General features: G+C 45.6%; 1 protein-coding gene across 3 annotated transcripts in view; it reads left to right on the top strand.

Moving 5' to 3' along the window:
* The window catches only part of FRMPD4 (FERM and PDZ domain containing 4), an 847,457-nt gene extending 835,090 nt beyond the window's left edge, over positions 1 to 12,367 (top strand). For all 3 annotated transcript variants that reach the window (XM_032880199.1, XM_032880201.1, XM_032880200.1), the window contains 3 exons: positions 3,978 to 5,042; positions 5,446 to 6,732; positions 8,403 to 12,367. In XM_032880199.1, coding sequence (XP_032736090.1) covers positions 3,978 to 5,042; positions 5,446 to 6,732; positions 8,403 to 9,730 — 3,680 coding nt within the window. In that variant the 3' untranslated portion in view covers positions 9,731 to 12,367. The remainder of the gene's footprint in view (positions 1 to 3,977; positions 5,043 to 5,445; positions 6,733 to 8,402) is intronic.
* Positions 12,368 to 13,018: the final 651 nt, after the last annotated feature.

Raw genomic sequence — 13,018 nt, 5'->3', positions numbered from 1 at the left:
TATTGCCTTGCTCTTCCAGAACTCAGGATGGGGAGAAATAATGATGGAATGCACAGTAGGACTTGTAAGAACCCCCGCCCCCCCAACCCCCACCCTGCTTAGGGCTTTTCCCTCCTTAAGGGGCCCTAGGCCTAGATGTCTGGGCACCTCCTCCTATATCCAACTTATATCCAGGATTCTGGGAGCTCTGAGACCCACTGGAGGACTTAGGGATCACCCAGTACTTGGACTTGGGCCTCTAGAAAGAACCCCAGCAGCCATCTTAGCTCTGTAGTGGGAGCACTGATATGGCAAAGACATCCAACCAGTTCAGCTACTTGACAGGACAGGATAGTTCCCAAGTGGGGACAAGGAGGACTGCGGTGTTAACAGCTTCTCTGAGAGTGGGTGGTTTTCATTTGCTTTAGAATTTCTTTTCTTTAGTGTTTGATTATTTTCTTCCATCTACTGGGGACACTCGGTAAATGTGGCTGATGGACAGACACTAGCGCTCAAGCCAGAGCTGCTGACCCATGAACAAATCATCACAGGGCATTCTGAAATCAGGGTTTCTCTTAAAGGGAAAATCTTAAGAACAAATTCCATTGTCACCCATTTCTGAAAGGGGCGGAGGAGGGAAAATCCTCTCACTTTCCGACTTAGTAGAAAACGTAAATCGTTACTCCCTAAATATCTTGTTACTTGTAGACGCACACAACCACACAGCTCACGCACAGCTGATGATGATGGCTGCGGAGGGGAAAGCAGTGGTCACAGAAAGAAGGGGAACCTGAGAGAAAACGAGGGCGATGGCCAAGGCATGCCAGAAGGCAGCTTGGAATTACAACTGGACGTGATCCAGCCCCACCTGGAAGCATCTTGTTTCCATTTCTCTGAGTTTCGGTTTTCTCATTTGTAAAATCGGAACCAAGAAGCTAGTGGGCAAGGGAAGGGTTCAAAAGGAATTTGTGTACAACACCTAAAAGGATGCCCAGAACTTCTGTCAACAAGGGACAGGGAAGCAGGAGTGGGAGAACTTGAGAACAAAAGTGACAGAAATGGAGAAAGGAAAGGAAGACAGACATAAGGCAAGGGAAGACCCTGAGACACGCAAATGATCAAAAATAAACAGGGAAGGAACAAGAAGGCGGTGGCAAGGGTACACCAGCTCTGGTGGTGAACATTTGTGGGATCACATGTTTTCGAGCTAGGAGATTTTGAACAACTTCGCCCCAGCCTGGGAAATTCCAAAGATCGGTTCTGTAGTGTAACACAACCCTTTCATGTTGGAGAACTGATTTTTTGCTTTTTATTTTCAAATCTTAAAGTTGATCTTGAAAATGGAACCTTTTTTCCCCATAGACTGTTGAGATTGTACAGGTGTGTGTAGAAGACGAAACCTACCATTTCAGCAACAGTCACAGTAATAAGGACCTCCATTCTGTCCTTTCGATAGTGACTCACAATGTCATGTGACCCTCCGAGACCCAAGAAGCATGGAGGGTAAAGCCTGTTTAGACCAGCTCATCCCTGGTCCACACTGTCTTCCCACAAGATTAGGCCATGGTGTAGACCCCAGTTCCTAACCCACATCCTTCTGTGTCTCTAAAATCATTCCAAAAGCCAAGCCAGAACACCCTTTTGGAAGGAAGCCAAGATTGAGTGTGTATTTTCTTCTTACCTCAAATTGATCAGAGACCTTAGTCAAGATCTCTAATAATAAGGAACAGCAAGCCCCCATTTCTTCCCTATCCTGAAAACTAACGTTCAGTTACTTTCAGAATCCCTGAACCCACATAGCTATGACCTCTGAGCATGAGGAGGAGCTGAGTAAGTATCAATCAACCGTTTTAGCCACCGCTCTGTTCAGCTTTCATGTTGTTCTAAACCAGAAGTTGGCAAAAGATGGCTGACAGGTCAGATCTTGTTCTTGTAAATAAAGTTTTATTGGCACTCAGCCGTGCACATTATACTTGTTTCCTAGGGCTGCCATGCCAGGGTATCGCAAACCCTGAGGCTTAACGTAACAGGAACTTACTCTCTCATAGTTTTGGTGACTACAGGTCCAAAATCTAGGCAGCAGCAGGGCCGTACTTCCTCCACAGGCTCAGGGGGAGAACCTTCTCTTGCCTCTCCCAACTTCCAGGGGCCAGCAGCGTTCCTTATGGCTGCATGACTCTGATCTCTGCATCGCCTTTCCCACTTTTCTGTGGGGCCCCATATTTCCCTCTGCTTTTCTCCCTAAGGACACTGATTGTTGGATTTAAGGCCCGCATGGATAATCCGGATGAACTCATCTCAAGAGCCATAACTGAATTATCCTAGCAAATGCTCTTTTTTCAAATAAGGTCATATTCACAGAGCGGACCTGTCTTTTGAAGAGGCCCCTGTTCAGCCCATTGCATGCACGTCTTTGTGTGGCGGCCGTGGCTACCTTCGTGGGAGAAGAACAGAGTTGAGTGGTTGCTTGACCGAACAGTCGACCCACAAAATCTGAAATGTCTACCATCTAGCCCTCCCTTTGTAGGAAGAATTTGCCAGCCACTAGTTTAAACCCAGAGCTCTGTCACAGCTTTGCTAAACCCCTCTCCGTCTTCCAGCAATTCAGACCCCCCCACACCGCCCCACACACAGCCAGTCATCATCAGAATTGTTCATAAAACAGTGCTGAACCCCCATACGTCTGTTTATCATCAGGTAACATGTAAATATGGTTCTCGTGGAGTAGCTCAGTGTCTTCAAAATTATATCTTTACTTGCTACTCGCAAAAATACACGCCTTTAACAAAAGGACTTGGAACAACATTCAGCGTTGAGTTTAATGTGTACCATTTGGGGGAAGCAAACACATCTTCCGTAAAACTGATTTTTTTCTCCCCGTACGTGTTGTACAGCTGATGTCAGTATTATCCAGACTTAGGCCCAGGAGCAATTTGAGGGCACAAATGGGAGAATGTGTGGCCCCAACATTTCCTCAGAATGTTCCCTCTGGAATCTACAAAGCAATATTGACAGAATGACACATTGCCTTGTCTTGTTAAACGTCAGAGCAAAATCTCTACATCAGAATTCCCTCTTGGAAGACCCTTGAGGAACAGCCAAAACAATGATTTTTTAAATTAGGGTTTTGCGATTTTAATTCATGAGGAACATCAAACAAGCCCTCAGGAGTTCTCCTGATACCGATAACAATTGAAATTAGCCAAACTGTTAACTACGCTTGGAGACAGCAGAGAGGGAAAAAGAAAAGAAAAGAAATAGTAGAAGTATGTTACCTGTAATGCAGTCCACCTTACACAATTGTACACGTGTGCACATGCGCACACACACGGGCTTCCATCCTGACCTTTATGCGTGAAAATCTTAACACCCACTAGGATATACAAAGACTGAAGATAGCAGTTTTTGTGTTCTCATTACAATATTATCCTATTCTTATGTATGTATGTCTTAGATTATTTTTACTGTGACATTATTATATTATCACGACAATATTTCCTAAAATATGTGGTGAAAATACAAGACTTTCTCTTAACTCAGTGAGGAAAAAGTCCAACATCTTCTTCCACAAGGTGGGGAATGTCAGTGCTTGCTTTACTGAGAAAAGGGGGATCTATTTTCTGGAATGACAGCTGATTGGACTATGGCCTTTAAGGAATTTGAAAGGCGTGTTGTATATTCCCATTCATAGGCGGAAATTAGGTCTTCTAATAATAGAACCAAGGGTCACATGGAGTTAAGCTCTAGTTCCCTATTCTCAGATGGTATTCTTTTTTTCTTTTTTTTTTTTAATCAAATAGCAATTATATTTTGTGCAGGCTCGATTTTGTTAAGGTCAGTTCTCCTAACCAGGAAAGCCTGATACCTGAAGCCTCCATCGACTGGTTCGCTCTCCGGAAAGCTGCATGACCGTATTTCCAAAAGTGATACTACAAGCCATGAAATTAAGAAACCAGGCCTCCCAGTAACCTTGTCTTTGCATGATTCTTTCTCCTTAGGAACTGAAAATAAAGGAAAACATAACCTCCTTGGCCCCGACTGGAACTGTATACCCCAGATGACCACCTTCATTGGCGAAGGGGAACAGGAAGCCCAAATCACATATATAGATTCAAAGCAGAAGACAGTCGATATTTCAGATGGCACCTTGTGTCCCAAAGACCACCGGCACCTGTATCTAGACAACACCTATAATCCGGATGAACTCAACCAGCCGCTCACCCAGCCGGGAGATGCTCCGTGTGAGGCCGACTACAGGACTCTAGCTCAGCGGTCCCTGTTGACCCTCTCAGGACCAGAAACACTGAAGAAAGCACAGGAGTCTCCGAGAGGAGCTAAAGTGTCCTTTATTTTCGGAGATCTCGCCTTGGATGATGGCGTGAATCCCCCGACTCTCGGCTATGAAAGACTGTTGGAGGAGAGCCCGGAACTGCTGGAGAAACAGAGGAGTCTCTACATGGCCAGTGCCAACGACATGAAGGGCCTGGATCTCGCTCCAGATCCCGAGAGCATCCAGTTTGTGGCAAATTCCGTTTATGCAAACATAGGCGACGTGAAGAACTTCGAGGCTGCTGAGGGCATAGAGGAGCCCCTCCTGCATGACATCTGTTACGCAGAAAACACCGACGACGCGGAGGACGAGGACGAGGTGAGCTGTGAGGAGGACCTCGTGGTGGGAGAGATGAACCAGCCGGCCATCCTCAACCTGTCTGGGTCAAGCGATGACATCATTGACCTCACGTCCCTGCCCCCTCCGGAGGGGGACGACAATGAGGATGACTTTCTGCTGCGTTCCTTGAACATGGCCATCGCTGCACCCCCACCTGGCTTTCGAGATAGTTCAGATGAGGAGGATTCTCAGAGCCAGGCAGCCTCCTTCCTCGAGGACAAGGAGCCAGGCAGAGGTCTGCAAGGTGATGAGATCCCCGTGTCCCTCATTGACGCGGTGCCCACCAGCGCCGAGGGGAAGTGTGAGAAGGGCCTGGATAACACCGTCGTTTCCACTCTGGAAGCTCTAGAAGCTCTGTCCGTGTCAGAAGAACAGCAGACCAGTGACAATTCAGGTTCTTTCACGATTGTTACATTTATTCACTGATAACCGTGCATTTCGTCCTCTCAAGCCATTTACCCCCGGAGTCCTGTTACCTGCTGTTCTCCATTTCACGCATGTCCCGTTTCATAAGTGTGTTGAGACAACCATTGTGGGTTTTTTGTGTATATGATTTCCTTTGGTTTTTTGTTTTGTTTTGTTTTTAATATGTGGCATGTATTTTTCCTCATTTCTGGAACAATTGTGCAATAAACTCAAGAGTCCTCACTGCAAAGGGAAAACCTTGTTTTTTTTTGTTTGTTTTTTGTTGTTGTTGTTGTTGTTGTTGTTTAGTAATAACGAGTCCCATTTTCTTACGTGTCTCCTAGTGCCTCTGATGCATCCAGTAATCGGTTCTTGTCTTTTACGGCATGCAGGTGTAGCCATCTTGCGGGCTTATAGTCCCGAGTCTTCGTCAGACTCGGGCAATGAGACTAACTCTTCCGAAATGACTGAGAGCTCTGAACTGGCCGCAGCACAGAAGCAGTCAGAAAGCCTCTCCCGCATGTTCTTGGCCACTCACGAAGGCTACCACCCGCTGGCGGAGGAGCAGACAGAGTTCCCCACCTCCAGAACCCCCGCCGGGGGCTTGCCTCCCAAGTCCTCCCACGCCCTGGCCGCCCGCCCCGTGACTGACCTCCCGCCCAAAGTTGTGCCTTCCAAGCAGATCCTTCCCCCAGACCCTATGGAGATGGAGCCCGAAACCATGGAGACCAAGTCGGTCACTGACTATTTTAGCAAACTGCACATGGGATCGGTGGTGTATTCTTGCACCAGCAAAAGGAAAAGCAAACTGGCCGACGGGGAGGGGAAGGCTCCCCCTAGTGCGAACCTGCCCGGGAAAAAACAGCAGGGGACCAAAACAGCCGAGGCAGAGGAGGAAGCCAAAGGTAAATTTGGTACCGTGTCTTCAAGGGACAGCCAACACCTAAGCACTTTTAACCTGGAAAGAACTGCCTTTCGCAAGGACAGCCAAAGGTGGTACGTGGCCACTGAGGGGGCGGTGGCCGAGAAAAGTGGCCTGGAAGCGGCAACGGGGATCCCATTCCCGAGAGCTTCTGGTCTGGGGACCAGGGAGACAGAAGAGAAGGTTGAAGGGGCTCCTGACGGAGAAGCCAGTGAGGTTTCAGCGCTTGGCCAACGGGATCACTTCTTAACGGACGTGACCTGTGTATCTTCAGCCAAAGACTTAGATAATCCCGAGGATACCGACCCGTCTACCTGTGACCATCCTTCCAAGCTTCCTGAGGCGGAAGACAGCGTGGCCCGCCTTTGTGACTACCACTTGGCCAAGCGGATGTCCTCGTTACAAAGCGAGTGCCATTTTTCTCTGCAGAGCTCTCAAGGCTCGTCGGTGGATGCGGGCTGTGGCACGGGCAGCAGCAGCACGAGTGCCACACCCGTGGAGTCCCCACTCTGCCCCACCATGGGCAAGCACCTGATTCCCGAGACTTCAGGGAAGGGCATGAGTTATGTTCCCTCCGAGGAGAGAGCCTCTGGGCTGCCCCCCCACGGAGCCACCTTTAAGGAATTACACCCACAGGCAGAAGGGATGTGTCCGCGCATGGCAGTGCCCGCCCTGCACACAGCTATTAACGCGGAACCCCTGTTTGGCACTTTGCGAGATGGATGTCATCGACTCCCCAAGATTAAGGAAACCACAGGTACAGCAATGATGGATTTAGTGCTTTGCGTTATGCGCCCAAAACATGTAAACCAGATTTACGACAAACCGAAAAATATAAAGTCTGGAAGAAAAGGACAAGTTAGGGGGTTTTGGTTTTTGGGTTTTGGTTTTTTTTTTTTAAAGGCTGCAAAACTATGGCCAGGCTAAGTAGCGATCATGGATCCTCCCCTCCCCACAGTGTTCGGTGAACACTGAAGTTTCTGGATCTGGATCAAGAGTGGGAATAGCATTTGCTGTTTGGACTCTTGTTCTGTGCCTGCTTCCAAAATGTGGGGGAGCAATACATTTTTTTTCTAAATTCTAAATGGGGATTTTTAGCAGCGTTCAGCAGGACTTTTGGTTATGAGACAGTATGATGTAGAGCCCCAAGAGTCTGATGTCCGTCTCAAGACCTCGAGTTTCTGTTTTTGCCATTTCTTATTGAGGGGCAAGGAAGGCTAATAGAGCAGGGTAGTGGGGAGGTCGAAGGGGTTAGGGAAGATCATTTGCCCTTCACTAGTACTTACCATCCCAACCTACTCTGTAAGACTTTCTTAGACACGTGTCCTAAAGTATCTGGCACACCTTGGGGTCAGGAAGGCTCTGGGGGTACACATGACGAGCTGCTTCATTTTCCCCCACAGGTAGAAACAAGAACACGGACACCTTCTGCACCCACCTTCACCATTCTGCCACCCAGTGGGCACATAGTCCTCTCACCAATCTACTTGGCCAGCCATCACATGGCAAAAACCGATGTTCTTTCACACTCTCAAATATCAAAGTATATCAGCAATTGTCTCTTCCATCCTAGGTCAGTAGATGGTAGGGAGAGCTTACCTTGGTTCTCCATTCGTGCCATTTTAAGATGATCTCCTTTCGCAAACCCACCGTTGGCACCACCTGCCTTGGGAAACCCGTCTATGAATGTTCCTTAACTCATGACTCCACTAGCATCTTGACCTCTAGTTCAGGCATGCTGTTTATCTTTCATGGTTTACCAAGAGCTTTCCCCTGGCGTCCCTCTTCTCACAAAAATTCTGTGAGGTGGGAATATTTTCTTCACATGACAACTTTTTTTTTTTTTTAACTTAAATTCATGTGACAACTTTTTTGAGAGAAGTTGGGCAACTCGCCCAGGGTCTCTGCTTCAAATCCAGTACCAGACAGACCTAGTGGGGTTCTCTTGAAAAGCTGACCTTATTTACTTTGCATTCATTAAATTAGACCACCTTGGGAAAAAAAAAAAAAAGATAACTGATGCCAGGATTAACCTAACTCTCTTGGAATGGAACTTCAGTGTCCTAAATATGTTTGCATAGTCAAGATCTAGGGTGTGTGTTTTCTAATTACATGTCTAAATGCCAATAGATAAATGTGGGGGACAAGGCAAGTCATGAAACGCCATGGTCTCCGAAAACAATTGTGATTCCAAAGAAAACCGTAGTTTCAGAAATAACAGATTCCCTGTCTTTCTTGAAATGTTTTGAAATGGAAATCTGATGAGATCCCAGGGGGTAGCCATTGAAAGGGGGGCCGACCTGACAAACGCGGCCCTTCTAGAGTACATCCTCGGAAAGTGACAAACAGCACATAGAGATTGAGTGAAAATGACCACCCATGAGATGCTTAATGATTCTCTCTGTTTCTCTGCTACCCCTAGTGTAGCTTTGACAGAGCCTGGGAAGGAGAGACGAGGAGGCATGCCTTCAGCTTGGTCTCAACATCCTGAAGCTGATCCCATCCTGCTACCATCAAACCTTCACTCGGAATCAAAGGTGCCAAATCCAAATCAAGACCCTAATGATTTCTCCCAAGCAAATCTGGCATATGGAGAGGCTGTGAACTGGCGGCCACTGGATCTGAGAGGGGGGAGCCTCGGAACACCCCCCAGCCAGAGGGCTCTGGGATGTAGCAGCAGTATCCTCTTGGGATCTGTAGGTTTGGAGACCTTCCAGGAGAGAACCAAGGGTGCGGTCAGCTTAAAGTGTCCGGGTATCACGGAAGCACAGGAGGCCAGTTCAGAAAGGCGAGCAGAACTCCCCCTGGGGAAGAAGCTCACCAAAAGCTTTTCCCAAAGCTCGATGTTCTTTAGCTCAGAAGGGAAAGGTCACAAAAGGTCCCCGGTGGCTCACAAAGACTCCAAGCTGTATAGGACATTACCCTTGCGCAAGCTGGAAGGCAGCAACTGGAGATGCCGGGGACCTTTCAGCTACTGCTTCCTGAACCGAGGGCAGGATGAAGAGGGTGATGAGGATGAAGAGGAGGGAGAGGCCACCCGCCAGGTCTCTTGCCTCTTTCGACCACAGATGACTCAAGCCATGCCAGAACCCATCAGTCCGCCTCTGGCTGCTGTTGGGATTCAGAAGCAAGGAGGGGAGCTGACCAGAGCGTCAGTGCTGAAGGTCTGGGCGGAAGACCTGCCTGGCCCAGAGGATGCGGACTTTAGCAACCTGGCCTTCGATGCCCGGATTGCAAGAATCAGTGCCCTAAAAGAGAGCACGTACGCCATGCCTGATGGGTTCCTCGCAGCCCAAAACGATGCCAATGAGCTGCTCTGCCTTGTCAGGGCGACAAAGGGGAAGAGAGAGGAGTCACGCCCGGAAGCATATGACCTTACGCTTTCTCAGTACAAGCAACTGTTGTCCATCGAGTCCAGACAGTTGGGAAGTGCCTGTAGGAAACTGGCGATGGCCGAGAAGAGCCCAGAGGAGATGCTCCTAGCCATGACTTCCAGCTTTCAAGTGCTCTGTTGCCTAACGGAAGCTTGCATGCGATTAGTTAAAGTCGTGAACTCAGAAACACAGCGGCAGGAAATCGTAGCGAAGATCAACGAAGTGGTCATAAACTACATTTGTCTCCTGAAAGCTGCAGAGGCAGCCACGGGAAAGACGAGTGGGGATCCTAATGTTGGACTCTCGGCGCGACATTCAACCACCATGGCCGCCCTCGTAAGCACACTAACGCGTTCTCTCAAGATGCTTTTAAATAAATAAAGTATGAAAGTCACATCATAATCTACCTTTGCAAAGCCATACGTGAACGTTTATTTACTTTATGTGTACGATGAACAGATGTCTCCTTTCTTCTCTCTGTATATTTTGTTATTTTATATAAAATAGGAGATAAAAGTCACACTGATGAAATGTTGAAATGTACTAATCAGATGTATTCTGTTTATATTATACATATATATACACACAAAAAAGAAATATCCAACCAAGTGATGACATTTGGCTATTTTTCATATAGTTGAAACTCCAGTTAAATGACGTGAAGTTTTAAATTTTACCGTGTTAGAGCAAAACAATGAATCCTATCCCCTCTCCCTCCAAGCGGACACTTGGAGACCATATCATTCATACTTAGAAGTTAAAACAGGAAGAGAGAAAGAGAAAGAAATCACAGTGTATATAAAACAGTACTTACATTGTAAAATTACGATTTTTAAGCATTGGCAATAGCAAAGAAGATGTTTAAAATCCAAGAAGCTATTATGAATTAATAGAGAATATATATAATTAATTTTAATTTTTTGCTCCTAGTGTTTGGTTATCTGATGCTTTCTTCCAAGAATCCTACATGAAATTTAATTTTGGCTTATGCCGTTTGGACTCGAAACGGGATGGGGGTGGATTCTATTGTGTCCCTACAAACGCTCATCACGTTGTTTCTATAATTAAAATACTTCCCAAATAGGAGAAGAGAGCTAACGATGGGCAGGTTCCTAGGTAATACCTAGAGTTAGAGATTATCTAGTTACATAAAATGAAAGGAATTAATAATATCAAAATTAAATTTTTGATGAAAAGAAAGATCTCCTTTGATTTAATGTCAAAATATATAAACCAAAGACGTCATCTTCCTTCCCACCCCAACTCAACTGCGAAACTTAGAATTCCATTAAGAGTGACAGAACATTTAGTGAAGTATTTGCAAAATTACCAAAAGCAACAATCAGTGATCATTGGAGTCCATGCAGATCCAGTCCCATAAAGTGGACGGGACGCCAGCCTGTGAGGCACAGCGCTCTACCTAGAGCTCCGTGCATCACCTCGACAGGGGCCAATGTTTCCAACCAAATTTGGAATCCCAGCCTAACATCGGGACAGTTTCAAATCCGGAATGTTCCAGAAAATCAGGGAGAGATGGCTCCTCTATTACAGAAGCCATGATCAGCAAAGTGTTTAGGAGAAGTTCTCGTTTGGATCGGTAGATAGAAATAGGAAAGCTGGGGGGTAAAAAAAAACAAACAAGTGGTAAATTTGACCACTTTTGGGGAAACTGATAGAATGTAAAGAAGTTTTCAGAACTGTCCTCTGTCTACAAATGTATCTTTGGGTCAAAGCAAAAGGACGCAAGCCTCAACTGTCAAATAACATTGAAATGTACATATGTACTTAATGGGTCATTTAGTGCTTAAGCTCCACCTACTCCTGTTTGTGTAGACGGCTCCTTAAAAGATGACAGGAGTATGCCAGGTGCAAATACTTCATTTTTGTAGCCTACTGGGCAGAAGGCGTAACAGTCTGTAGTCGCTATCTCTTCTCATCAGTCGTTTCATAGAGACTCCATCCCAAAAGTCACACGTATTTCTAGATGGTAGCAAACAAAAGGAGTTTAGGTGTGTGTTATTATAAATAATGTTTAAATAATACAACATTATTTTCTTATAATTATAAATATTGGTGTTTGATATTGATCAATATTAATGGTGTTTACTGTGGAAACTTTTGGTAAATATTCTGTGTACTAAAATGCTAACATTAATAGGATGTGTGTTCTTTGTCAGACAATGTGCTGAACATATCACATATATTTAACCATCACAACAATCTTATGGTTTGGACACTTGTTAATTCCCTATGGAGGCAATATGGTTTAATCGTTAAGGACATGGGGCCTGGGGTCAGAACCTTCTTGATTTACATTTGGACTCTGCCATTTTCTACCCCTTTCATCTTGGGAAAGTTAATCTGTGTTTTCTAAATCTCGATTTCCTTAGAGGAAAACGAAAATCTCTTTCCATAGGATTGTCATGACTTTTAAGTACAATCACGTGTGTGAAAGTTTTACTGCATTACCCAGCAGAGTAAATACTTAATGTTAAGATAATTTCGTCATAGTCATTACGTCAGATATATCGCCCAAGCTGATGGGGGGCGGGGTGTTTGCTTTATCTGCATATTGTCTCCTGCCTGTACGGGCAGGACACATTCTGTGCGTTGCATGTGTCTAAAAGGAGCGTACAAGGAAGCGGTGATCCTTGTTCAAATCCTGTCCAGTTAGAACAGCTTTCAGTCCATTCCAGTTCTTTGAGAGGCCTCTGTGAAGCAGCTCTGGGTCTTTCCAGATCATCTCCCATTACCAATGGGTGCTCTGGTCCATTTCTGTTTCTTACAAACTCTTTAGTACTTTGAAAACCTGAAGCCCCCACCCACCCACCCAATTCACTACACATGGGGCTCCTGAGTGGGGTCCAGGTCCACTAGAGTGTAGGAAGAACATGTTCGAATGATCCTTGTGTTTATTTTTATCTAGCCTTTTTTATGTTTGTGTATGTTTTATAATGGCATAATAGTATGGTGGTGTATGTACATCATTTTAAATAAATAAATCAATTAATAAGCATATGCCTGGTGCATGTATGCAAAAATCTTGTCACAGGTAGGGTCGCATTCACACGAGTTAGGAGACCACTGAACTAGAGAATAAAACTTCCTTGTAACTCCAGGTCCTTTTTTTTTTTAAGATTTATTTACTTCAGAAAGCGGGGAGAGCACGCGTGGGTGGCGGGAGAGGCAGAGGGAGAGAAAAGCAGACTCCCCACTGAGCACAGAGCCCATCATGGGGCTCTATCCCAGAACCCTGAGATCATGACCTGAGCCGAAACCAGGGATCGGTTAGACTGCGCCACCCAGGTGCCCCTGTACCCGTGGTCCTTTATACTGAAGTCCTCAGCCTGGTTTTCCAAGTGTGTCACTATTAATCTTTTATTCTGAGGCTTTGAAACATACACAAAAGCAGACAGTCATATAATGAATCGTGTGTACTTCTCACACACCAATTCATTTCATAAGAACTTCTTACAGGTGACTTTTAAACATAACCACAATGCCATTTTCACACTTCTAAAAATCAATAATTTCTTAATGTTATCAAGTAAATATTAGAGAAGAAAGTGAAAATTCCTATAAACCCAACCCCCAAAGACAGTCCTTGTCAACAATTTAGGGCACCTTCTTTCAACTTCACATATATATGTATATATATATATATTATTG

Source organism: Lontra canadensis, unplaced genomic scaffold, assembly GCF_010015895.1.
Source record: "Lontra canadensis isolate GAN:19392208 unplaced genomic scaffold, GSC_riverotter_1.0 scaffold68, whole genome shotgun sequence".
NCBI classification, from domain to species: Eukaryota; Metazoa; Chordata; class Mammalia; order Carnivora; family Mustelidae; genus Lontra; species Lontra canadensis.
The sequence above is the reverse complement of the archived record's forward strand: the minus strand, read 5'-3'. Positions and strand labels throughout refer to the sequence as shown.